The following is a 27,464-nucleotide window of genomic DNA, read 5'->3' as shown; positions in this document are numbered from 1 at the left end:
TTCATCTCTCAAAGGGCCCCCTTCCAGACACCCTTTCTATTGTGTATTCGTGATGATTTGTGCACAAGGTGCTATCGGCTGGTCATGCCCAATCCTTGTTTTCAATACTCTTTGCTGCTGCAAAGGTTTGGTTGCATCAGGGTTGACTGTAATATTCTGCAGATCTTGTGCATGCGAAGCACTTTTGAGTGTTTCAAAGTGTGGTGTAAATGCAAAGCATTCGTATCGGCCAAGAAAAAGGTTGCTTTCTCTTCTTTCCCTATTGTTTTGAGGTAAAAGGAGAGCTGTCAGAGGGGAGGGAAAACGGCAAAACCATCTATGCAAATATTCACTTTACTAGAAGAGGGATTACAATGCAGCCCTTGAAGGAATACAAACAATATTTGCATATACACACAAATACAGGAATCCCACAATAAAATGAACAGAAAGACAAAACAAGGTTTATAAAATATTAGGCACAATATTTTACTACACCAAACATAAATTCCCATAATCTTAAGTCAGGTGATAATCAGCATGGGAGAGGGGGGAGAGAATTAGGAAACTTTTTGAAAAGCCTCGCAATTGCACAAGGGAAGTCTTTTGACTTCTGGCAACTTTTGATGAACTTCAATGGAATTAAACCAGAGAAAAATGGACTATTGCGTCTGCATATTGTCAGAAAGGGACAGAGACAGTGATTCCAGACGAATCAAGTTGTTGCATTTTGGTTTTATATACACTGCATTTCTGCCATGTAGCTTGTCTTCTCACCAGCTCCTTTTTTTTAACACTGAACGTGTAGAATATTCATATTTTTTTAATTAGGTGACCATAAAGTGAAGGGGAAAAAACCTATTTATACTCATCTTGCACCTTCTAACATGTTTCAGAGGAGCCACAGATCTGCTGGCTCGTGAAATAAAGTTTATTATTTATAGTAAATCAAACACACAAATACAGTAAGGTGCAGTATGGGTAACATTCCGTGCGTGCTGAACTAGTGACCCATCAAATGCAGTCCACTCACCTAGAACTTCCTGCAAACTTCCTATCTTTTCCATCTACTTAATCACCTGCCAAGCCATAATGTACCGTTGGAAACTGCAATAGGCTTGGTAGCTCACACAATGCGACTGCATTGGTTTAACATCAATTTCAAAGTCTGCCTGCTTCCAATATACTTGAATTGGGAATATAGGTCAGATTGGTTTAAATTGATGATAATCTTTCAATGCATAATTCCCATATCCATGACCATGGCTACTTTTTTTAAAAAAAGAGAGATAATTGGGTGCTTCTGTTATGGTCAACTTCATGAACGTTAGTTGCCAATAATGGACAGGGAGGTAGATAAATGCTTAAAATGGGCAAACTGATTGCAGTGGCCCTGCAGGCTCTCAACATATGATGTGATGCTGGTAGAGTTGCCAACCAGATTTTTTTCTTGGCAGAGATCCTGACCCTGACTTGCAGAAATTTAGCAGCTGAAGCTCTTCATAGCATGCGAATGAAGTGCTAGGGTGAGTTTCACTTTCTCGATTTCTGCAGATCAGGCTGCTGCCGGAGGTACAAAAGCAGATACTGGCAAGCCTATTCAACAGTACTGCCCAAGCCAGCCATGCAGATGTTGTTGGACTGCAACTCCGATAATCTCTGGCCACTGGTCATGCTGGTTGGGGCTGATGGGAGCTGGAGTCTAACAACATCAGGAGGGCCACACAAACCATATCCCTGCCCTAGGCATTGTGTTGAAACTGAGGGTACATTGGTACAGGTGTTTTAGAACTGCATTTCTCAAGCCACTTACTCCAGATGTGTTTCCAAGTAAACTCCCACCATCTGTGGAAATATTCTCCAATGGCTCCAACACAAATTGGCAAATGCACTGCAATCTTGGCTGAATAATAAAGAGATGAGGTTGAGATTCCAACTGCGAGAGGTCTACCTAGTTTCAGATACCAATGAAGTGTCAGATATTACTTATTCCACACACACACATATATACATACACATCTGATCATGCTTTCTCGTCATCATTAGAACAGTTATCTCAGCTTGATTAAATATGTATACAGAATCGAGCAAATCATGTGAAATGGCAGGTCCACCCTTAATTTTAGTTCTCTTCCATCACCGTCCTTTCATTTCACTCATCCAATGTGCTGTGGAAAAAGAGACCACAACAACAGCAGTTAACATCTCCACAAAGCGCTTTTGCTCCAAAGCTAAGAATATTCAGGTCACTTTTGTGAGAAACGACTTATTGATCTGGAACAATCCATTGCCAGACAGCAATTTCCCATTATAAATCCAGCTCATTTTGAAAGTGGCAAGACAGGAGCCGATTTGAGTGCTGAACCCTTAATGTCCAATTGCTTCTGTTTATTCTCTTTACCTATGAACTACTCAAGTGAGAATTATTTAAGGTGCTGTCTGTTGTGGTTGTGTCATTGATCAGATTTTCAAATGTTTGCTTGGATGATTATAAAAATGGTTATGCAGGCACTGCATTTTCAGCCTTTACTTCAAATCATAAATCCTCCCCCAACTTTATTTAGATCAAAACAATAGCTCAATGTGGTTTGGGCATTTCCCTTAAGGGGTCCTTATACTCATTACTATTAAGAGATCAAGGGCATAATCCAAAACTAGGCACTTATTTCCCCCACTGATGTCATAAGGGATATATTGATGGACATGCTTAACTTTCACTCTGAAGGGAATGTGATCCGAAAGTTCTTCCGTTCTGAAGACTGGATATACAGAAGTCCTTGCGGTTTGGCAGGACCGTCCCAACGGACAGACAAGCTGCCCCCAAGCTTTCCAAACGTTACCAGCACTCAAATTAAAAGGTCACTTCTCGCGTTGCAATTAATAAATGTAGGGGGCACTTTAGCAAGTCACTCCTTTGCCACAAAATACAAGGTCCACCAAACTTACCCAACTCAAGTCAGACCAGCAGACTGCAAGCAGGGAAGCAACAGGTGGGATTTTGTTCACACAAGCAAATTTGAATGCAGTGGTGAATATATGAAGCCCTGCCACTGTACAATCGTACACATACAGGAGCGTCAAGTAGCCGATGTACCACATCCACTAATCCATACGTGTTTACACACCAACAACTGACTAACAGAGGGTGAGCATTATGGAATGGTGTCTAGGGTTAAAACCTTTTGAGCGTGCAGTTGACCATGTGGAGTTACTGCACAGGTTAGAACTTCCCAGCAGGGACACACATGGTCAGTGCTGCACCTAAATTGGTCCTGAGCTAGTTATAGGCATCAACAATACCTAGGCCTCAATATTCAGACATCTGGGAAAGAACGACACTGCTTTAAAATGTGGCACAGCAGATAATCCTAAAGTGGATTCCGTTGCTAGACTGGAGTTCAGACACTCTGAAATTTCAAATTAGTTTGGATTCCGTTTAGGAAAAAAATAAATAAATTTCCAAGTGGTACCTCTGATGTTGCTTTTCACTCTTCTCACAGGGTGATTTTGCAAGATCAGACCACAGCTGAATTCGTAAGATGGGGGGGGGGGACTAGTTTAAAATGCCGGGGGAGGGAGGGGGAACCACCCTGTTTCACTTTTCATCAACCACTGTTAACTCAACAGAAAAGATATGTTTGCAAAGCCCATTGCCAACAAATATTCTCCCTCCTCCCCCCAAGTGCTGTTAAATGCCCTAAAAGCATTGGGGAAAACAAAAAGATAACAGAAATAAAACGTTAACATTTAAATAGAGCTTAATACGAAGGGATGGGGAGGAAAAAGAGAGGGCAGAAGACTTTACAGGATTTTCCTCCTCCTCCACCACAATATAAATGCAACCACTCTTGGATACTTTAAAAAAAAAAACAGTCAAAGCTGGTTTTTTGGAAACCACCCAAGTTCCTCTTGAAATGTTCATCTTCCAAAGCAGGCCTGCTAGCCAGAAGACAGCATAGGCAGAAGCATGCTCAAAGGAGTCTCACTCTTAGGCTTCTCCATGGTTGCAATTCTGTTCAGTTTGCCAACTTCTGTCTGCCAGCTGGGCACTTTCTTTGTCGTCATGTGGCGGCGAGCGTGTTTCGTCAGGTGATCACTGCGCATGAAGCGGCGGTCACAGACCGGACAGGCAAACTTCTTCTCCCCTGTGTGAGTTCTGCGGTGGCGAGAGAGTTCATCAGAGCGGGCGAACTTCTTGTCACAACCTTCCCAGCTGCAGGTGAAAGGTTTCTCTCCTGGAAAGAAGGAAGCATGGGCAGGTAAACTCAAGAACAAGACAGCTGGTTTTACCAAAGAGGTCATACATTGCCACACAAACCATCTCTAGTTTAGACTGCCTTTTTTTTCTATAGCAGATTACATGAAGAAAGGAAACAAGGTAGACAAGAAGCAATTCATTCAACTGCAGGAACGGCTCTTGAATCTGAACTTACTAAGGAGTACTACAGAAGCCAGGGGGCTTCTCCTCTAAAGAATAAATAGAGCAAGAAGTTTTATAAAAAAAGAAGACCTCCTTTGTTCCCAACACACCCCAGGACATACTCTTTCGTCAAGGGATTAGTCTTTACAATTAAAACGCTAAAGTTCAGTATTTTTCGCCCCCAAGATAAAAGAATACGACACCCATGATGGCCTGTGTTATGAAACAACCCTTCTCTTTAAATTCATTTCTCTAAAGTTACACCAGGTCTTAAGTCTATTTACTGCACAGTGTTATCGTTCTTACTTAGAAGTTAAGCCTGTAGACCTGATCAGACCTACTCACTGCAATTAGGGCTCTCTTCAGACTTTCTGTATCCTGAACCAAGAGGGCTCCAGACCACAAGGAAGACCCTACATGCCTACAGCTGTACACATGTGGTGGCTCTTTCCAGATCTTCTACTGAACATTCAGAGGGTGGGGTTTTTTTTGGGGGGGGGAGTTCCCCAGTCTCCACCTATACATTCAGATGCAAGCAATTTAGAAGCTCTAAACCAGTGGTGGGGGTGGGGAAAACCAGTGGCCTTCCATATGTTACTGGACTCCAACTCCCATCAGCCCCAAACAGCATGGTAAATATTCTGGCAAGATCATGGGAGTTGTAGTCCAGCAACATTGGAATAGCCGCAGGTTCTCCATTCCTCTTTTTGTCTTCCTAAAAACAGTCCCTCTCCACTAAACAAGAAATGTTCTACTATCCAGTCTCCTATTTCCACACTCCTGAAATGTCCATATGTTGCTAGACAACCACTAAAGACATGCGAGTGGGACTTTCAACACTGTGTGGCGTAGCTCTCTTCAGTGTCCTTTTCAGGCCATACTCATTTTACTCCTCCCTTGAGGTTTCAGTCTCTTCCCATAATCAGCCATCTGGAACCACTAAACACACTTAAGCCCTCTCTGGGCTTTTAGTCTACCCTCACTGCCACCCCAATAGGGTTTCTTTTCTCTCTTTTTTGTACTCTGCAAACTTCGAAACCCACCAGGAGCCTGGTGCATTTTGCACTTGGCTATCAGCCACTTGTGACGATGCCAAGGCGCCAGGATGGTGCCCGGTGTCTCCACCATCTGAAGATCCTTGGATCTTGCCTGTTTTCACACAGTAGCGAAGGATCCTGTAGAATTCCATCTGTTATATTTTATCTGCACAATCAGAACGAATTTCAGGAACCAAAAGTTGTATTGAAAAATACGACTTTAGAGCTGCCTTGCCCCCAAATGGCAACTAGACATTGTTTTGGTGACTGTAACCGTGGTTTAAGGAGCCATTTGGTGCCTAGCTTATACATCTAACACTGCTCACAGCTGAATTATACCAGTTCAGAACACGGGTCGATCTGGCTCAGTTTCGTCTAAGCCGTATGGCTGTTCTGCTCAAAGCTTTCATGCATGGGTCTCCCCCAGCCCTACCTGAAGAAACAAGGATTAAACCAGGGACTTTCTGAATACAAGGCCACTGAGCTACAGCTTTTCCCCTCTTGGGTTTGTGTGGTGTCCTATTGGCTACGTAAGCAACAACATCCCCACCTGAGTATCTGCAACAGAGGGATTAGAAGAGGCAGATCACATCCACAGCTCTTCTATACATACCGGTATGAGTACGCAGGTGGGCTTTGAGGTGAGAGCTTTTGAAGTACGTCTTCCTGCAGCCCGGGAAGTTGCAAACGTAATTTCTTCTCCGGGAAAAGTCAATTAGAGGTGTGCTGCTTTGGCCAGAGGCAATGAAAACCGGAGCAGGGGCCAGGGGCAACAACTTGGTATTCCCAACAGACATCACAGTTTGTTGGCAAGGAGGCGCCTGGGCAACAGCAGCCTGCGGAAGAACCAACATAACAGTCCCCTGAGGCATGGAAGGCCCCATCAGCACAGGCTGAGAAACTGGGGCTGTGTGGGGTAGGATGGGTTTGACCGTCGCTGCCATCTGAGCAGAGGTCTTTAGAAAGCCTGGGACCATACCTCTTTGTCCGTCCAAGGGGATCATTTGGCAGATCACTTGGGGATTGGAGAGTGGGGAGGCTAGCAGCGAGGGGGACTTCTGCTGCGGGTCACTTTCGCAAGCGTTCGGGAAAGGGGTCTGCTGTGAAGCAAGCCTCACAGGTTCACATCCTTTGCTGGTGGCTCTGGAACAACCTGAGCCATGCAAATACAGTTCACGTCCTGGCGAAGTGCCACAAGCTATGCTGTCCGCAATGTCGCAGTCTTGCAAGGCTGAAAGATGTCTCTCGTCTTGCGCCTCGTGCCCGTCTGCAGAAACACTGGCGCCCGACGCAGCTTCTGCTTTTGTTTGCACAGGAGGAAGGTGGGAGTAACCGGCACTGTCCCCGGTGTGACGGATCACGCTGGTTGCCCTTGCTCTGCAACGCTGAGGAGCAACTTGCTCCGCTCTCGCTGGCGTCTGGCTGGACTCCCTCCCCAAATTCAGGGCAGCTGGCTTGGGTGCAGGAAGAGTACAACCCGGAGGAGTGATCAGACAGGCAGACATGTTCGTCTTGATTGTCCTCGGTTTTGAGTAAGTGGCTTGGGACGAAAGCGGTGCTGTTGTGGAAGGCTCAACAAAATCTGGACTATAGGGTGGTGTCATACACTATATTTAAAGGGGGGAGGGGGAAGAAGCAGAGGTAGTATACATATACCAAAATACTACTTTAGGTGTGATCATTCCTAGCTTTCATATTTATAACATTTAAGTGTAAGTCAGACACATTAATAATAATAATAATAATAATAATAATAATAATAATAATAATAATAATTACTACTTTCCCCCCACAAAAGTTTTAGACAACCATAATGATATTCAAAGACCCTGGTTTGGTTTTTCCCCAGAGAGATAATTAAGGATTAGTTTAGCTAGAAGGGGCTCATCTTAGTCTTTACTGCTGTCTGCCTGACTCTGCAAGGCATGAGGTGAAATCCACTCCAGCACTTTGATGAGTGGGGTAATCTAGTGCTGCTGACTTGCATGTAGTAAATAACCAAGTGTCTACGCAGAAGAAAGCTGCAATGAGTTCAGTGGGCCTTACTCCCAGGTAAGGGGGGGGGGCTATGGTGTTTTATCTAGCCAGCCAGGGCTTCTCTGGATGACAAGATCCTTTTGCACCAGGTCAGTGAGGACCACTTGCTTTTTAGAATTCTCCCATATATACAAAACTCCCTGTGCACCTTTTGGACTGCATCTGTAGGTTTCCTCCTCTGTGTCAAATAACTTGGGTCAAATAAGTGTTGTTTATTTTTTAATAATACATGGAAGATGGATCTCCCTCGGGAGGTTCTGGACACTCCTTCCCTGGAGGTTTCTAAGCAGCGGTTGGATAGCCATCTGTCATGGATGCTTTAGCTCAGATTCCTACGCTGCAGTGGGTTGTACTAGAAAGATGACCCCTGGGTCATTCCAGATCTATTATTCTGTTTTTTGGCTTCAACAATATTTCATTATGTTCCTATCATTTTGTGTAATTGCATTTTGGATAGATTATGAAAATTATAAAACATGTTCTATTTGAAAACAAAATGTTTAAATAGCTATCTTTCTACCAGTAGGACAGTGGGAGGCAGGGAACTAGCCAGGATTTTTGTTAGGAGGGCAGGCTTTTGTTGGCGGAGCAGAACCTCAGATTTGTATTGACTGTTACTTACCGGGGGGGGCAATTGACCCCCCCCCCCGGCTACATGCATGGGAGGGACACAGGAAGGAAACAAGGTTGGAAGGGGGCCATGGTCTGAAAAAGGTTTGCAATCATATTCTGTTGGGAGCTGCCCAGAGTGGCTGGGGATACCCAGTGTGGGTGTGTGGGTGTATAAAATCATCATCATCATCTGGAGAATCCCAGGATAGGGAAGACTGCATTATTCCAAAATAACATCAAACACATCGTTAACTAAACTGAAGCAACTGTACTTGTGAGTGGAAATGTATGCTGTTCTCTTAGAGCTTATTGCATAATAAATGCCTTCAAGCCAAACCAAGAAATTACTGCTAACAGATTAAATGAGGGACATATTCATGTCTTTCCTCTCAAAAATATTCATATCGATTCCATGCAAATTCATTTTGTTCCAGGGTTTGTTTGTTTTTTCCTTACCAGTGTGGATAAAAAGTTATAATCCTTAGGCAACTCAGACGTGGGTTCAGTGTGCATTGAGAAATCACCTGAATCTGAGACAGGTGTAAGAGGCCTTATCTTCAACAGGTCGCCTTTCTGTGATCTTTGACCCCAGGAGCTCATACAAACAAGTGCCTCTACTGCTTCTATGTCGTTCTGTTCCAAGGTGCTACAAGTAGACCTTTCACTGTCATGACGCTGCCGTTCACGTATGGATTCATAGATGTCCACAATGTCAACCTAGAGATAAGTGAGCCATTGTTTGTAAGTCACACGGAAAACAAGCATATGCCCTATTGTCTGCTTTTAAAAAGGCATCATACATGGCCAGAGCCCAATCCAGTTTCTAAGTATGCACACATACTTAGAAGAAAGAAGAAAGGCTATAGCTTAGTACTTAGTACAGTACATCCCCTGCATTCAGAGCTCCACGTTCTATCTATCACCTGCTAAAATAATAACAGGTAGTAACGACTGGCAGCCAAGGGAGTGCTGCTGCCAGTCAGTGAAAGCAGTAGTACGCTGGCCTGACCAATGAGCTGACTCAGCATGCGTGCATATCAATTGCTGGGTAATTCACAGGTGAATTCAGTTGCTTTCCTGCACTGCTCTCCTTTGAATGTGATGTGTATTCAAATACATATCCTGTTCACCTTCTGGAACAACTAAGTTGCACAATAATACCTTTTTTATGTGCAACTCAAATTGGATCAGGCCCCCAGAGATTAGAAAAGCAAAATCTGGCTTTTATTCCTTATTCCTTTCTTCAGTTAGCACAGACTGCACCACCATGGCAACAGAGAGAGAGAGAGAGGTGGGTGTGGGTGGGTGTGCACACGCATGTGTGCGTGTGTTGGGAAAGGTCCAAGAAGATGTAACATCTGCAGCATTGCTTCAACTTTCTAAAGTGACTTCCCAGAATGACACAGTATTTAATGTTAATATTCCAAAACTGCAGGGAAGATGAGACATAGCAGGGGATCTCCAGTTTTGTTCAGTGATGGTTTCTTAGAAAGAGTAATAAATATAGGCAACACTAACAGGCCGCTGAAATAAATGCCCAGCATGGTTGACTCATGTATGGGTCAAAGCCACCATATTTTGTTGGTCATGAGCATCTCCCTATAGCAAATAAGTGCAATGCAAATACCTTTCACCAGTCTAGAACCCCACATGTGCATAGGATTCTACTCCCTATTCAGTTCACACTCAAAACTGGCAATTAGAAGCCCAGAATAAAAAGGAAAGTGGAATCAGGCAGCTGGACAGTAAGCCATGTAGTGTCTACAGACAATTATTATGCTCCCTTGGATGCCGCAGAGCTGCCATGTGCATATATTTACTACTACTACTACTACTACTACTACTACTACTACTACTACTAATAATAATAATAATAATAATAATAATAATAATAAATGAACCCAACGGAAAGCACCTATTCACATGGTTAAGCCAATATGAAATGTGAAGCTAACCTAACAAATTGGTATCACAAGTTCACAGAAACTCAAATGAACTCAAAAAATCTGGGAATAAAAAGGAGTAAGATGGGCAATCTTGAAACCGATACATTTAATAATATGGAGGTAAAAGATTCCAGAATATGAGGAGAAATGCTTAAAAACCACCAGGAATTCTCCATTTGCTTGCAACTGATGAACATTATTTTCCTTGGGTGCTAAAATGATATCTGTGTCAAATCAATAAGATTTAAAAGAACTTGGGGGAGGGGGACAGCCTATTCAAAGGCTAGAGAATCCAAGATGAGAAACGTTTAAGAAGAAGAATTTTAGGTTCGCTTGCAGTTCGTGACAATTATTAATCCACAATCGCTTGATAAGCTTCGGAAGGAAGGAGGAAATAAGTTCAACGCGCCTTGGTCTGCTTTCCAAGCAGGCACGCGCGGCTCCATAACTTAGCCTGGCGGCTTGTCCTTAAATCACCTCCTTTCACCCAGACACTGCAGAGGCAAGCTGGATGAGCTGGCACACAGCACAACAGAAGCGGGCTGCAAAAGGAGAGCCAGAGCCATCACAAAGACGGCAGGAAATACCCCACCAATTCACTGTACCAAGGAACACTACCAAACGGCAGGTCCAATTACCCAACCGACCTCCCCGCCTTCCTCGCACTGTCTTTGCTTTAATAACAGTATTTTTAAAAAACTGGGGGGGGGGGGAGGAAACGGCATGCAGATCAGCAAAATGACGATGTCCATGTGGATTGGGTGGGAGGAAGCGAAGCGCCACCTTCCAAAAGGGAGGGAATGGGGCGGAAGGCTTTCTTTCCCCCCCTCATGGGATCCAGAGCAACCACCCACTCCAAATATAGCTCAGGGGTGGGGGGGAGGAGTGGGGCGACGTCATGCATCAAAATAGCCATGTGAGCAAGTGGGTGGTGGTCTCTGGCTGAGCCACTGCTGGGAAGCCCTGTGAGGCGGGGTAGCTCTGCCCACAAGGTCCAAAAGTAAAGGCTGCCTGCGGGGGTGGGGTGGGGGGGCTAGGACTCTCTCTCTCTCTCTGCAATGACACAAGTTAACAAAGAAAGAAACTCTCACCTCCCCTAAGCCGCGAGACCACTCCTCCCTGCATTTACTGTAATCTCTGTAATACTCGTGCAACAACCGGGCAACTGCGGGATCACTGGGATTACTCATGCTGATGCACATTATTCGATGTGCGTCAGTGTAAGACATCACCACCACCACCCTAGATCCAGCAAAGCAGCAGTTTCGTGCAGGCTGGACTGACTGGCAAGTCTGCCTGCTCCATGGAAACTAAGCAGAACTTCCTTCCCAATAAACCTGGGGCAGGATCGGGGGTGGCGCAAGAAGCGCAAACGTCCAGGGCATCCCACACGCTTATGCTTGCATAGCTCCCAGTCACCAGAAGCGAGGGAGGGAGGAAAGGAGCAGCATTAGCCTATTATGCACCATCATAAGCCTCACCAAGTCCCAGGTAAGTTAGCAAGGACCTGGCCCGGAGGAAAGGCTAGCATTAATGGGCTTTGTTGGCACGACCCCTCCCGGATTTGCAGAGAACCGCCCGGGGATCTATGGGCGAAAAGCGGTATATAAGTTCACTACATAGAAATAAAATAAAAATAAAAAGAGAGGAAGGCTGCTTCCCCCCCCCCCAGCGCCACGCGCATCTCTCGCTCCCGTCACCTTGGCGTCTTGGCAACCCATAGATTGCGGTTAAATAAAGCAATAAATAAGAAAGGCTAGCAAGGATAGCTGCTCTCCTTCCTCCTCCCCGCACGCAGGGAATCAGTGCCTCCCCCTCGCATGCACCTCAAGTCGTTTGCACCTTTTGGAAAGCGAGGAGGATCAGAAGCGGGGAGTAAAATCGAGGCAGGCTAGGTCTTTTTGCCCTGCATCCGCGCCCCCACCCGCGCGTCGCCCCGTGCAGCAAGTGGTACTCACCGCGGGGGCATCTCCCATCGCCTCGACGCAGGGCGAGGTATGCATGGTGGAAGCTCCCGCAGGCAGCAGCGATGTGACAAAGCCAGCAAGAGCTGTAGCCAGAACCGCCTCCTCCTCCGCCTGCTTGCTTGCCTGCCTGCCTCCCACCTACCTCCTCCCGCCCTCCCTCCTCCGAGGGAGGCGAGCAGCCAAAACACAGAGGGAAACACACCAAAACACTCCATACAGCAAAAGCAGCTGGGAGGCGGGCGAAGGGAGGAGGAGAGAACGAAAGGGGAAGAGGGAGGAGGGAGAGGCTGCTCGCCAATCGCAGCACGAGCTTCCTCCGGGCTGGCCAATGGGCTCCGCCGGGCGGCGTGATTGCCTCGTGCAGCTATGCTGATAGCAGGAAAGGCCCCTCGTGGGCACGTTCCGCGGCGGCGAGCCGAGTAGCCGAACCACCTTCTGGAAACTAGGGGAAAGGTCGGCGCGAGGAGAAGGAGGGAGGGAGGGAGGAGCCTGGCTGGGCCAGAGGAAGGGCGGGGCCGGCTGGCTGTCAGTAAGCGGGGAGGCGGCAAGCCAGCCAGGGAATGCCCGGACGTGAGAGAGGGAAGGGGCGGGGGCGGGGACGAGAGCGAGGGGGCGTGTTGCGAGGCAGGGCGCGCGCGCGGCAAAGAGACCGGGCTGAGAGCGTCGACGACGTCGCCGCCCCCACCCCAGCAACAGCGCCGCGCGCTTCTGGCAGCCCCGCCCGCGGCTCGAGATCGTGCAGCCGAGCGTGACGCGGTGTCCTTTCTCGCCACACACGCTATTATTGCCAGATGTTGCGTTTCGGCCACGCAGAGTGGCCGTTAAAGGGCGTGGCTCCTCTGCGGAACCATCCTGCCCTGAGGAAAAGCCTCGTTACACCTTCTTTTCGAATAGTCCCCGTCTTTTCCGTTTTTATTGGTTAAACTTTTTTTTTTTAAAAAAGAAAATAACCCACACAAAAAAAAAACAAATACACAAAGCTTTTATTTATTCGACAAAACTTACATAGTATATATATATATACTGCTTGCGTACATAAAAATAAAACATTAGAATAAAAGACCAATATAAACATTTCTCCCCGCCCCCCCCTTAATTCAAGTTATAATTAAAATTGAAGCTAAAAGAAAATGAGATGCCGACTTCTGTATGTCTGGAGTATTCTTATTTATTAAATTTCTATACTATACCACCCTGCAGGACAGGTTATAATACAAAAACAAAACAAAAAATAACAGAATTATAGAATTGGAAGGGGTCCTAAGGGTCAACTATAATGCAGGGATCTCAACTAAAAGCATCCATGACAGATGGCCATTGTAATGAACAGACAAAATACCTCCCTCCCCCCAGTTTAAAAGGCCACAGATTTTAGAGGGATAGGCTTGCATGAATGAAATGTTTTTAGCAGGTGCCGAAAAGAGAGTGGGAGCAGCCAGTAGTACACAACTGACAGGGAGCTGAAAAGCACTTTCCCAGTGCTGTTTTCTGGACTTGGTCCTGCAAGTAGGGCCAGGACCACTGTAATACAAAGCTCCCAATTCCCCAATTCCAGGATTATATCACACTCCTGTGACTACATGCTATGCACGGTTGGCAGAAATGGGAGCTGATTTGAAGGGAATTGCACCTGCTTGACTTTTCTGCAGTAACCAGAGCCTAGCTAAAAGGATATAAGTGGGTCAGTATGATTGCGGATGGAATAGATCCTAGTTCTGTGTGTGGAGCGCTGTTGCAGAGATCTGTGGGCCCCCTGCCTTTCTAATGCTACGTGTATTAATTTGGGTTGCTTACACAGCCTCCAAGTGTCCCTATTTTCCAGAGACAGACCCAGATTTGCGGAAGCCACCCTGGTTTCTGTTTTGACCCTGGAATGTCCCACTTTTCCTTACGCCCCTATTTTCCTCAGATAAATGTTGGAGGGTACGAACTTACCGTGCTTAAAAGTCACAAGGATCACAGTACTATCAGGCAAAAACACAACAAAGGCAGGTACGGCAGATAAAATAGGATGGGGATCCCATCCTCTGAGTATGCTTGAGAAGGGAGGTTCAGGTGCAGTTAGGTAATGTTAAACTCTGGACTTGGTGATTTTTCAGGACTCCTCTCTAGATGGTAAGGTGTGTTACCTGCATTGGCAGGGGTTGGCCTAAGTCACTTTCAACTCTAGGGGAGGAATTCAATGTCATACTCTTCTGATCATGCTTTTCTGATTGCCTGGTGCAACAATTCCCCCCTCTCCCTCCCTGTTCTTGGGGTTCTCCTGGCACACACATCCCCCAAGCAGATTTGGAGGAGAGCTCCATTGTGCTATCAGGAGCCCTTGCACTGGCTTCCACTAGCATGCTGGGTAACTGAATCAGGGCCACAGATTTTCCTTCAAAAGGAAAAAGCCAGTCCAGCTGCATTTAGAAAAAGCTCAGTTCAATTCTGAAGAAGAAGAAGAAGAAGAAGAAGAAGAAGAAGAAGAAGAAGAAGAGCAGCTTTCAGAATACAGAGGGACACAATGCAGTATACACAAACAGATCTGCAAAGCAACAAAGGCCCCCAATGGCTGTTGCCATTTTTCCTGGGGAAGAAGCAGTTCTGCAAAGGAGCAATTGCAAAGTCATGAAGTGGAAGCGGGGGGTGCAGCTTTCCCCCTGCCTGTCATTTTTTGTTCCACATCACTCCTCCTGCCCCTCAGCCACTTCTCCCCACCATTGCTCCAAGCGAAAGGGGGTCAGAGGCCAAGGCAAGTCCTGAAAACGCCAGTAATGCCAGCCTGGCAGCCCGAAACTAGGGGAGAGGTCAAAGCACAGAGAGGAACAGCTTGCCTCTGCAGCAGTTCTCAAATAGAAGTGAACCTGGGAATGGGGCGACAGCTGTCTCTTTTACAAATGAGAAGGATTCTTGAATGGTTGCTGGCAAGCTGTGGAAGTGAAAAAGAAAACCCCCACCAGGCTTGGCATTTGGGAGCTGGCAGTGACATGAGCCACGTTCCACACAGCGTTGTCCTGAAACCAGGGGTCAAATCTGTGTCAGGGTGCCTTGCACTACATTTGAGCACCTAATCCAAACATAGCAGGAACTCTTCCCTGGGGACCTGGGCGGTGCGGAGGGAGAGGGGGGGGGAGGGCACCGATTCAGCACTACCTGAGAGTAAGAGAACAGCCTGGCCCTTCACGTCCCCCAAAACACTATTTCTTTTAAAAAGAGAGAGAGAAAGAAATTGAGGACATGTTTTTAAAGTATGACAGGCAGAGGCTATTCTAGGTTTTAACAGAGGAAGAGAGGCACGTCTTATTTCTAAAGCAGCATACTGTGAGATACAATGACAGTGATACCTTTTCTGTGAACTGCCCTGAGACCTCCAGGTATAGGGCGGTATATAAATTCAATCAATCAATCAATCAATCAATCAATCAGCGACAGACCCATTTCATTGTATTCATCGCACATTTGGAAGATAGTGGTGGGGAACCTCAGGTCTGTGAGGTAAGAATTTACTTCTGTACCACCTTGTTCTTACCCAGGTGAGGGAGCACCTTTAAATAAAACATGGAACCAAATAATAATAACAATCTCTGTGTTCTGTAGGAACCTGGTTTATTGCAATAGGACAGCCTTGCCAACCAGCTGCTCAACTGCTACTTAGAAGGGCTGCCCCAAGATACATCAGAACAAAGCTTACCGTATATAGGCTGCTAACACTACAGTGCATAAAGAGTCATCAAAACATCTCCAAACACCCTTCTACATACATTAAGAAAGGTTACAGGTCATGGGATGTAAAATAGGCATGGCTTCATACTGATATCAACTTCCTTGGGGTGTCCCAACACAATTGGTCTCAAATGTTGCACCTCTATCACCATTCCTCTGGCAACCAGGCCTTCGTGGTGCTGTTGACATTCCTTTCTTTATCTCACTTTCGCTTGCCTCTCCTATCTATTTCCCAGGAGACTTCAAGGATAGGTTTGGATTTTCACTCTGATGTTAACTAGAACAACATCCTTAAATGACCATTTGTGCCACTTTCAGGGCTAGATAGGAAAGGAATGCAGCGTTGGAGTCGTGATAGGCAGGCACACAAACAAAATCAAGGCTAGAAAGGTTCAATACACTTAATGGTGGAACATTTTTAAAATTAATAAAATCTACACCCTAGGCCTCCAACTCTTACATCATGTGGACCTCATTAGTTCTGGCAGGGCAAAGGAAAACCCTTCAACTGATGTTATGGAGATGTCAGGTGACTAACAGGTATGCAGCTGTTCCTAGGGTAAAGGTAAAGGGACCCCTGATCATTAGGTCCAGATGTGGCCGACTCTGGGGTTGCGGCGCTCATCTCAGTTTATTGGCTGAGGGAGCCAGCATGACTAAGCCACTTCTGGTGAATCAGAGCAGCACACAGAAACACCGTTTACCTTACCTATTTATCTACTTGCACTTTGACGTGCTTTTGAACTGCTAGGTTGGCAGGAGCAGGGACCGAGCAATGGGAGCTCACCCCGTTGCGGGGATTCGAACCACCGACCTTCTGATCGGCAAGTCCTAGGCTCTGTGGTTTAACCCACAGCGCCACCCATGTCCCGCAGCAATTCCTACTTAATCCAAATGGTCCACAGAGGTTGAGGGAACAACCAGCCTCCCTGCTGAAAACATTGCCCAACCCCTGCAACATAGTGATCCCCCACCTTCTTAGAGCTGTTTCCTCCACCTGCCCCCCAAAAGCTAGATTTTTGTTTTATACATAAACGTGTGAGATGCATTCTGCTCTTTATCATTCTGGAAAGCTTATTCAGTATTTGGGGCTAAGCCAGCTATCACATTCTGTGTTATGGAAACACACACATTTTTATCAAAAAAAACAAAACACCACACTTTTTTTTATAGGGCCTAGTCTAGTGTGATGTAGAGAACCACAGTTGAATCAGGATTGGAATCTGGGTCTCCCCCAGTCCCAATAATTCAACATTCTGACACAAAATTTGCCCCAAATTTCTCATAGCTGATGCCCATTCCCTCCCCTCAAAAAATAAGAATGATCCGTCCTCAGTAAAATAATACTGATGATTATCATGAAGCATTATCTGTTCTCCAAGGATTCCTATCCCTGCATTTCTGTGTAATGAGTCATTGCTCTGGGGCTTGGAGTCCTCTTGCAACAGGGCAGGCTGCTTCCTTTGCAAGGATGGTGAATTCTGCTTTATCATGGGCAATGACTAGATTATCCAATTATGCCTAATGCAGAAGCCTTGTGATTATTATTTAAAAAAAAAACAAAAAAAAAAACAACTGGCAAGGGTAGAGTTGGCTGATAAAATGCAGATCAGTTAACAATGGTTCAGGAAAAGCTTTGGGGAAGAATTGGGCTTTGAAGAAAGGAAAGAACAATTTTTTTAAAAAAAAATTATTACTTTTAAAAATTACAGAAAAGGAAAAGAAAAGAGACAAAAGAGAAAGAACAAAGAAAGAAAAAAAGAACAATACAATACAATATATAACAATACAAAACACAACCTAATCACATTAAACTAAACTAAACAAAACCCTAACCCTAAACAAAACAAAACAAAACAATAACCATTTAAAAACATAAATTGCACCCTTTCCATACTCTATTTTTCATTCCCTTGTTTCCTCTACTTCCTCTCACCTCCCTTTTTGTATTCCACTTCTATTGTTTCAGCAAACCCTTTCCATCTTTCTCTATTTTCTGTCATATTATAAATATCTTAACATATTTTTTATCATTAAAAACTAAGTACTCATCTATCCTTAACTCCTTATAACATTTCTACTAAGGCCATAAAATTTCTTTCCACCATTTTTCTATCATTCATTAATTTTGCAATATTTCTATATATAAACTTTAAAATCTCTAATCTTCATCCACCATCTCCTCTCCCTGGTTTCGGAAAGGAAAGAACAAATAGACTCCCTCCTGTGTGGTATTAGAGGAGATATTTCTTCATTATTTTGGTAGGCCAGTGAATTCAGGACACTTTAAAAAAATCATTACTAATGAAATAGAACAAAACATCTGGCTGGAAAAATAGTGTAAACATGTTCAAACATGGTTTTTTGTTTTACTCAGAGGCACCAACTTCCAATGGGGAATTTGGGGGGTGGGGGTTAGAAGGACGTCGGAGGAGCCAGGGGGTGGCAGAGCAGTTTCAATGGCTGACAGTTCCCTCCTCCTTCTGCCACCACTCTTTCCCCTCCACAGCAGCAGCAGGAGGAGGAGCCAGGACTTTGAACATGGGGGGCAGCCCCCTCCCCAAAAATATTTGGGTTCCCTAGGCGATGGTGCTCCTGGTTCCACTGAGGGCACTTCCAGACTGTCATTATGTTCAGGTAGGGTCAATCGCATACCAGCAAATTGAGGTTGCAGAAATAAAGTTGATTTGGACAACCCCCTTGTGCAACAACCCCCACCCCACCCCACCCCCCAAAATCAGGCTTTTTGCAATAAGGATAATGGTGAGAAACTGCATTGGAAAGTGGAGGGTAAAACTTGCTTGGCTCTGCATTATAACAAATCAGAATCAAGGCTCATTCGATAGCGCATACCATCTTACCTCCCTCCAAACTTTGTACAAATAAATGAGTAAAGATATCTTCTGGAAGCGACCTCAACCATCAGGTCAAGGGTTTGGGAGATCCTTGGGCAAAATGCTCTGCACTTGAGCTGCCCCATTTCTTCCTCCCCATAGCTGCCGCCCGCTTCACTTGCTGTGTTCCTCTTGCACCACTGCCCAGAATGCAAGGGCAAGGTGAACAGAAACTGTTGCTGTTGCGCCTGTCACTGGAGGGCACAGGTTAAAAGGCAGCAAAAGCAGGGGGGGGGGAGGAAGACTGTGTCAAGAGGCTCTAGGGTGTGGCGTGGGCCTCCTGCTGTGGTGTGGCCTTTGGAGGGTGCCTTGCAGCCATGGTGGCTGATGCCCATTGGGGCTTGTGGGGCAGAAGGCAGGGGGACCAAAAGTAAAGTGCCACAATCACCATCCTACTGCTTGCTGAATTCTACGCAGGCAGCACTGACACTAAGGAGGAGGAAGCTGCAAGAAAGCACTGTTTAGGGAAGTTTTTTAATGACTGATGTTTTAATGTATTTTTAATCCCCTGTTGGAAGCCACCCAGAGTGGCTGGGGAAACCCAGCCAGATGGGCGGGGTACAAGTTATACATTTATTATTATTATACAGTATAAAGAAGGTGGGCAGATAGGAGCAGCCGCATTTGCCCTAATGGACTGTTGTTTCACTTTTCTTTCTAAGGCTGCAATCCTACAGACACTGCCTTGGGACCGAGTCCCATTGAACTTAGAAGCGGGACACTAATTTCCAAGTAAACAGGCATAAGCTTCAGGTTTGGATACTTCTAGGATGTTGTTGTGTTTCAACTTTAGTCAACAAATCTGTGTCCTGTTGCAAGCCAGAGGGTTTTCCTGGAAACCCAGGAAACTGGAACTTGGTCGTGTGTGTATGTTTTTTTTTTAAGCAAATGAATTGGGCAATATGGGACCAAGAACATGTTTATTCACTGTTTTATTTATAGTCTGGCTATTCTAGGAACTTTCCAGGGTGGCAGTAGTGAGAAACCAGCAAGAGACTTTTGGCTGTTCTGCGCTCCAGACAAGATACCAGCGCCTCTCGCTAAGGGAAGCCACATTGTTGTGTTCTTCGTAGCTTATTATCTTGAATCATGTTTAGGCCTTTCCTACAAGTTATGTCGACCTCACAATGTCTGCTTTGAAGCACTCAACAACAAGGCAGCTCTTATCCCAAACCATCTCTGACCTACAGTATAAGCTCTTCAGTCGGAGGTTAATTGACTGCTTCTTGCTGACTTCAATTTGTATTATTTTCATGTCTTTGTAAATTGTAAACGGTTACAGGTGCAGGGTATAAGTTTCTGTAACTCCACAATACACGGCAGCTTCATCCCAGAGAAAACTCCTGATAAAGACAAGGTGATGGCAAAATCCAATCTGAAAGGATTCCTAGGAGAATAAAACCCTCTCTAAAAGGAATGAAATAGTGGATAAAAAGGTTGTACTCAATAAAGGGTGATGAAGAAAAGCTAAGCTGAGTCTGGCATTCCAATTTTAAGCAGGTTCATTTATTTCAAATGGCTTTACTAGGGGGTGCTTCCAGACTAACTGCTTATTAAACATAATGGGCATTCATCCTTTGATTTTTTTGTGCAGCAGTGAAATGATATTGTGTTATGGCAGAAGTCACCCCACACTTTCCTTATCACAGAAAGTCCTATATTTTGGGGAAGCTGCTTTTGTCAAGCAACTGGAATTGTGCATGCAGAATCTGCCAGTTATGTGATTGAATTTTGAGAAACTTTTGTAAGCTGCTTTGAAAGGCTACTGGGAGTATAAAGAGGAATATAAATATTCTGAATAAATAATATATATATAAAGGTTGAAAAGAGTTGATCCCAAGATGCCAAGCTCACCTTCCTAGTCTCTGCACTACACCATACACGGGGAGGTGCTCAGTGCTGGATTTAGTGCATTGTCAGTTTGCCCCCAAACAGGGCACCTAGCCAATGGGGCACAAAACTATGACATAGTGCAGAGTGGAAGAGGGCATCAAATTTTGCTCTCGCTCAGGGTGCCATATTACCAAAGTCCACCCCCGTTCTATTTGCTTCACAAAGGCCGAGTGCACTGTCCTACAGGCCAGAGCAAGGCATGTGCATTTATTTAGGCAATTGCCCAAGCAGGCCAATGATAATGATAAGAGCAGCCAGGTCAATCTAGTTGGCACTGCTCTTCATCGCTTTCTCTGAGGGTATGTGTACATGCAGGCCAGAGCAATTATGTACATTATATACATTGCAAAACAAGCAGATGGCATGATGGGCTGCTCATTTGCAGCCTGTGTGCAAAGACGAACAAGATTGTTCTGGAAAGGGAAGGTGATATATGTCTCCCTTAGCTCCTTAGCAAGGTTGGATTTTTCAATGATTTTTCATTTATGGATGAGAAGCATTTGTTGAAAACACATAGGGACAATACACTGTGCCTTTCGCTGAACAAGAACAGATGCAGATATTCTATAAGGGTACACTTAATAATAAAGGGACAGAGCTCTGACAATTGAGTGCTTGCTGGTGCCTACGACTTAAGAGCAGGGAAGGGAACCTCTAAGTCCATCAGACGACACCTTCCAACATATCCAACCATTGGTCATGCTGGCTGCGGCTGATGGGAGTTGGAGTCCAGCAGCTTCTGGAGGGCTTAAGATAAGTAAAGTCAAATGTTTTCAAGCAGTGGCATGGTGAACTTTTTTGTAGGGGAACAGTTAGGGCCAGAGGTTGCAAGGGCGATATGGGGGTGGGTGGGTGTGTAACTATGTCCTGATGTCATACATGTGAGCATCGTGCTTCCCTCCCTAAGCTGGGTATAAGCTTCCTATGCTTTGGGAAGGAGGTGTCAAGCCTCTTACAGGATGTTGAAGGCCTCCTGCCTCCTTCCCGAAGCCGAGCAGACTAGGGGAAGGTGGCAGGAGGGCTCTTGGACCCCCCCCCCCCAACTGGAGTATTGTGCCTCCCAGTGCTATTTTTCTGGGGAAATAGCACCTGGAAGGAACTCCCCATGAACACCTCCTTTGTTCTCTTATAATGGCAATGGCACCCACCTGAGAGGTGCAGGAACTGAGTTCTGGCTGAAAAAAAGTCTGGTGGCAACCAACCAAAATATTTTATGCCTTCATCTGATAATTGTCCACTGGCCCCATCTCACCACCCTAATAATGGAAATAGTGGCTTCCAAGTTTTAGAAAGGACTCTTCATACATCAATACATGCAAAATAATTGGCGGGTATTAGGACAAAGCTACAAAGAGCATTTTTTGTGTGCTCTTCACCAATCCCTAGTTTCCACCATTCTAGATCATAAATGCTAGTTAAGGAATTCCCACATTGATTGAAGCTGTGAAGGTGAACAGTAACACAGTTTGAGATATCTGCAGGCATTGTATTGGCTTCCCACCCTCCAGGGAAACGTTTAAGTAATAATTATAAACATTGGGTAAAGGTAACAGAATGGTTACAAACTGACATATAAAATTTAATAGTTCTTGCTTTTACAGTAATTTTTCAATTAGACAGACAAAAAATAGCAGACAGGACCAAAATCAACTTCATAGAACATTACAAATATGGCTATAGTTAAGCCCCATGTCCCCGAAAACCAATCAGTAGTTTAGGCATTGTATATAAATAAGCATCAATTCAACCTTTTACACAAAAAAAGACTGATCCCCCCCACAGTCCATTCTACTTAATGTAGGAAAACTTCAGTTTTCATCAGACATAAAATTATGCACTTAATGTGTGTGTGCGTATAAAAATTACCTTGTCAAAGTACCTTTTATCTAACCATGAAGTGTAAACTGCAGCATATTCAAAGGTTGCTGTTTTTGATAACAAGATTTGCTCTCTCTTTTTTTTAAACCAATAGCTGTTTGGCCGTTCAAAAACCTGTGTGAGTTTTCCCTGTAGGAAAGGTGCTTTTTGGGGTTCATTTCCACCTATATAGTTGATTTTTAGACATTTATTTCTTCAGGGTTCCGCTGCTAGGCAACTCACATGCAGAACAAACAACGGTCACAACGGAGAAGGGTATCTACTGTTCATTGAACTGAGTGCTGTTCAACGTAGCAAAGAGCATAATGTGCGGTGTTACAGGCAAAACTCTGTACTAGCATTGAGAAATCACAGGCCCCATCAGCGCTACACATTTAAAGCAGGATCATACCACCTTAAACAGTCATGACTTCCCCCCCCCAAAGACTCATGGGAGCTGTAGTTTCCTAAGGATGCTGAGAGTGGTTAAGTGACCCCCTATTCCCTCTCACAGAGCAATAATTTTCAGAGCGCTTTAACTATTGCTGCTGGAAAAACCCCATTAAAGGGCAGCAGCTATTTTGATATTTCATGCTTGGTAGATCTACGTAGGCCCTCTGTGGCGTGGGCGTCAAAACTAAGACATGTAATCATGTGGGAAGGTGAAAGATACACCTGGCAAATTAGGCCCCCATAAAGTTTCCTGTTTGGGCCTCATCTTTGCTGCTTCTTTTAAATATCTGAAGTATATCGAAGATTACCAGTATATCAAAGCCGCCCAGAGAGGCTGGTGTAACCCATTACAATGGGCGGGGTACAAATAATAAAATTACTACTACTACTACTACTACTACTACTACTACTACTACTATATTCAGTCAGGCACTTGGGATTCTTTACATCCAAGTTCAACAATATCTGCAGTTCTACTAGTAAATAAGACTTCTCTTGAAAACATGGCTTAATAACATTTGGCATCAAAAACAAGATGAGTAAAACACTTTCCATCCACGATCATGGTCACTGTAAATCACAAACAGCACCATATATCCGTTAACTAACTGTGAAGCTAACATGAGGCCCCATATGAATAAAGATGCATCACTGAAATGATGAAACTGCGTGATAAAAGGCAACGAATGCATGCATTTAGACTATCTTCTTTCTTTTAAGTCATGGTATGAATGAGCCTCATGGGTCTTGCACATAACCACTTTGTTCCTTCCTTGGCACAAGCCATCACAAAACTTTAAACAATGGCTTCATATTATGGCTTGTTCCGAAGCCGCTAACCACACTTTCCTTATTCAGACATAATGGGAAACTGTAGTTGACCAAATGCATCCTAACTTGTTCATTCACTCATGTGAAAGGAGGTGTGAAGCAGCCATGAGGTTTGTTTGTATCTTGTAGGCCTAGATATGCCACCCTTATGCAGACTAGAGGATGGATCTACACTTGTTGTTTACAACGTTAAAAATGTGTTATTAAAATGCAACATCAGATGGCACTGCAGAGCAGTGAGCGACCGACTGTGGAAAATTGCTATTCAGTGTTATACAATGTGTGTGGGTTTAAAAAAAAAAAATGCTTAGCAGGTCAATGTAGGTCCGACCTGAGTTCCCCAAATAAACACTGTGCCAAACAGAAGGTGGGTCATAGTGAAGTTCAGAGGAAAAAAATGGTGAGAGGTAAACTGGTTTTTATGGTCCTGAGGTTCAAGACATCAAATCTTATCTTCAAGGAGGGTACACATGACCTATATCTCTTCACATTTGCACCTTTGGAGAAAATATAGACTCATCCTTACTACTGCTTTCTACCGGACTGATACATTACTTCTAACCTTGAACTTTATTAATTTACATGGAGACAGTCCCACCTTATCACTTGATGATAAATATTAAGTATGCTATGCTAAAACTCACCCCCCCCCCCGCAATTCCCCCTTACAGGAGACTGAACACACGCAGCATAAATTTAATTTAGAACCGAGGCTGCTTTTCTCAGTGTATTATTTATATAAATACAGTTCTTCCCAATGGGCTTCACCACATTTATTCAATCTATATTACACACACACACACACACACACACACACACACACACACACTGATATCTTATGTATCTTGTCTTACATATATATATGTATATATATTATATGACTTATATGTACATATTTACAACCCTTCAAAATACACTGCATTTATATACAAATACAGCTCACCAAGGGGATCCATACAGTAATTTAAAGGAAGTTCTTCACAAAGCAAGGCAGTTTCACATCCCTAAGATGTTGAAGAAGTAAATGATAGCCATATGCCATATTCGGTCGTAAACATCATACGAGTCCAGCCTGTCTGGAACTCCTGTAAGCATCAATTGGAGGTTTTTTTTTGGGGGGGAGCCTAGTAAGAGACTCTAAGCTGATGAAGAAACACATACACATTTAATAAGCAAAGGGGATATGCAGGTAACTGCATAGTGCTTTAGTAAAAATATTCTGGGGTGTGTTCCCCCCCACAGGGGTGGGGGACTTGGAATTCCAATTCATTGTCTTTTGTTTATCTATTCCAAGTGCAGCGTTGCTCCCAAGAGGACAGAAATGTTGGAAGCGCTGTTAAACAACAGCCAAAATATACTCTTCCCTGGAAGAACAAATGGCTTCTTCCCTAGAGACACATTTAAATCCTGAGGACAAAAGTAATGAGAGGTTTTGCATTCACCACCTTCATTTAAAAGCCCCGCAAGAGGCCCCAACGAGCTTGGTTTTAGATCTCGGTGAGAGTGAGCTTGTAAGATCCAGCCGCCTCTTCAATCTGTAACTGGAAAGTATCCTCGTTGGAATAGTGCTTCACAATGTTATCGTCCATATTCACCAAGATGCTAAGGAAATAAGAGAGTATTAAAAATGGGACGCTTTAAAGCCTAGCGGAAACACACCCAGTGGGGCAGCACAAAGCTAAGCCAACTCTATGGGCATCATCATCATAATCTTCTAGGTCGACCTAACAAAATACACTTCTGTGATGAGCAAAACAGGACCCAGGTCTCATGGGGAAAGTTACATTAGGTCTCAAGGTTCTCTTTGTTCTCTTGCCAACTGATGGAGGGAGTATTGGGGAAATTTATGGATTTTTTCCCCCCAAATAGGGGCTGCTTTCTAGCAAACCACAAAACAGATTGAGACCAGTTAGAGCAGCGTTTCCCAAACTTGGCTCTCCAGCTGTTTTTGGACTACAACTCCCATCATCCCTAGCTAGCAGAACCAGTGGTCAGGGATGGTGGGAGTTGTAGTCCAAAACACACACACACAAAAACACACACAGTGCTAGAGAACCAAGTTTGGGAAACCTTGAGTTAGAGGTTCAGCCTGCCAGACAAAATCTGGCAAACACTAACATACTCAAAGTGCTTGTTGCCATGATTCCCTTAGGTCCTTGCTACCCAATGAGGAGGAAAGCTACCTATAATTTCAAATTTGCAGTTACATCTATGCTTACTTGTTTATCAAAAGAAACAGTTTAAGGACCAAACATGTGATAAGAACAGAGGCGGGTTTATGGCAGCGTGGCTGGTTCCATCACACTGGGTGCTGAGCCTAGGGAGCGCCATAGAGTGTCACAACCACAACATAGTGAATTGAGCAGAATGCAAGAGGCTGTGTGTGTGTGTGTGTGTGTGTGTGTGTGTGTGCCAAATTTTGACACCATGCAAGACATTGCTGAAATTTATCAAGTGAGGTGGACTGCAAACATGTGCGATATAGAAAAGCTGTTCCCTTTCACAGCAGTGCTGTGGGCCTCAGATTCTCTACTGAAAATTACCTAGAGCAGCGGTTCCCAATTGGTGGTCCTCAGACCCCAGGGATCCACCCAGGGTGTCCATGGCACAATTCACATAACAAAAACTACCACAGAAATTTCAAAATTTGTCAAAAAGTAGGCTTGGCTTATGAAAAACCAGGGGGTGTGCAGTACTAAGCTAATTGGGAACCATTGTCCTAGAGATACCACTTCATCTTGCTGAGAGATTATTTCTGGGTATTCTGACAACATGCAATGAGTACAAGAAAGGGATATGTTGTTGCTGCCTTGAGAACTAAGTGGTGATTTCTTTTCCCTTATCAAAACTATTTATTAGTGAAGAGTAAAGACTTAGCACACAACCCAGGGTTGTTCTCTCTCTCTCCAGCTGCTGAGGAATCATGCAGTGAGGGTGAGTTCACTTGGATTAGCTCACTTTTGCATTCTAATTCTGTGTGGCAGCTGTACTCTCAGAGCTCAATATCTTGGGGAAACAGTATTGCTCCTGTTCAAAACAGGTTCAGTGTGGGGAGAAGGCAGATCTGTGTACAGAGAGTGTGAAAAACAACATGTAAGACGCCATATCTTGCCTGCAAAGCTGCAGGGATACTATTTTCAACATACTCACCCTTTTTTACATTTCTTGAAGACTTTCCCAATTTTATCCAAAGGGACATCGTATTTGTCAGATATCTAAACAAAGCAAAAAGGAAAACAATCACAAAAATGAAGTAATAAGACGTGAAAGAGTCCTCACAAATTGCATTTGGAGTTTGCACTAATATTCACGCTACGTGCTAACCGTAGTTCAGGACTGAAACCATGGTTTAAACTTCCAAACACACAGCAGTGAAACCAAGATGCAGAGAAGCTTGTCTTCTCTCACAGTCTATCCTGTCAGATTTATAAGTTCATTCTATGGCAGAGCATCCTCTGCCATAGAATGAACTTATAATAGCTTGGTCAACTATGGTTGGCTCGCTTGCTATACATTCAGTGGTCAGAGATTATGGGATGTGCAGTCCAACAATAATCTGGAGATCCACAGGTTGAGCATTCCTGCCCTACAGAAACCAAAAATTGGTAAAATATTTAAACTATTGGCAATAATGAACACCTTTTGCTTTCATAGTATCCAAACCTTCTATTCAAGATGGTAAGCTTTACAAAAGAGCACAAGAGTTCATAGTGGTTTTTAAGCAAGAGATTCCTACTGTGAGAACTGAGGGTGTGCAGGCTCATGAGAGAACAGTATATGTCAGAGACTCCACCTGGCTCTCCACAAACATCTGAAATAGTTGTAAAAACAAA

The 27,464-nt window shown here is 44.4% G+C and overlaps 2 protein-coding genes across 5 annotated transcripts in view; both read right to left on the bottom strand.

Moving 5' to 3' along the window:
* Window positions 1–1,260: 1,260 nt before the first annotated feature.
* KLF11 (KLF transcription factor 11) lies at window positions 1,261–12,245 on the bottom strand. Its single transcript, XM_081189129.1, has 4 exons — window positions 11,990–12,245; window positions 8,542–8,802; window positions 6,050–7,043; window positions 1,261–4,214 (listed from the first exon to the last, which is right to left on the bottom strand). Exons 1-4 carry the CDS (start codon window positions 12,032–12,034, stop codon window positions 3,919–3,921), a joined length of 1,596 nt encoding a protein of 531 aa, XP_081045255.1. The 5' UTR covers window positions 12,035–12,245; the 3' UTR covers window positions 1,261–3,918.
* Window positions 12,246–23,928: 11,683 nt separating this feature from the next.
* GRHL1 (grainyhead like transcription factor 1) overlaps window positions 23,929–27,464 on the bottom strand; it is a 68,506-nt gene continuing 64,970 nt past the window's right edge. For all 4 annotated transcript variants that reach the window (XM_081189095.1, XM_081189094.1, XM_081189096.1 and 1 more), the window contains exons 15-16: window positions 26,782–26,846; window positions 23,929–25,233 (exon numbers count right to left, since the gene is read on the bottom strand). In XM_081189095.1, coding sequence (XP_081045221.1) covers window positions 25,119–25,233; window positions 26,782–26,846 — 180 coding nt within the window. In that variant the 3' untranslated portion in view covers window positions 23,929–25,118. The remainder of the gene's footprint in view (window positions 25,234–26,781; window positions 26,847–27,464) is intronic.

This window comes from Podarcis bocagei, assembly GCF_964188305.1.
Source record: "Podarcis bocagei genome assembly, chromosome: 3".
Classification (NCBI taxonomy): Eukaryota; Metazoa; Chordata; class Lepidosauria; order Squamata; family Lacertidae; genus Podarcis; species Podarcis bocagei.
The sequence above is the reverse complement of the archived record's forward strand: the minus strand, read 5'-3'. Positions and strand labels throughout refer to the sequence as shown.

Excerpts from the sequence above, each read along its gene's own strand:
- KLF11 (XM_081189129.1), bottom strand. The coding sequence starts at position 12,034 with ATGCATACCTCGCCCTGCGTCGAGGCGATGGGAGATGCCCCCGCG. Across the intron at positions 7,044-8,541 it reads ATAACTTTTTATCCACACTG|TGTATGACACCACCCTATAG; the intron begins GTAAGGAAAAAA and ends CTTTAAATATAG. Across the intron at positions 4,215-6,049 it reads CCACCTGCGTACTCATACCG|GAGAGAAACCTTTCACCTGC; the intron begins GTATGTATAGAA and ends CCTTCTTTCCAG.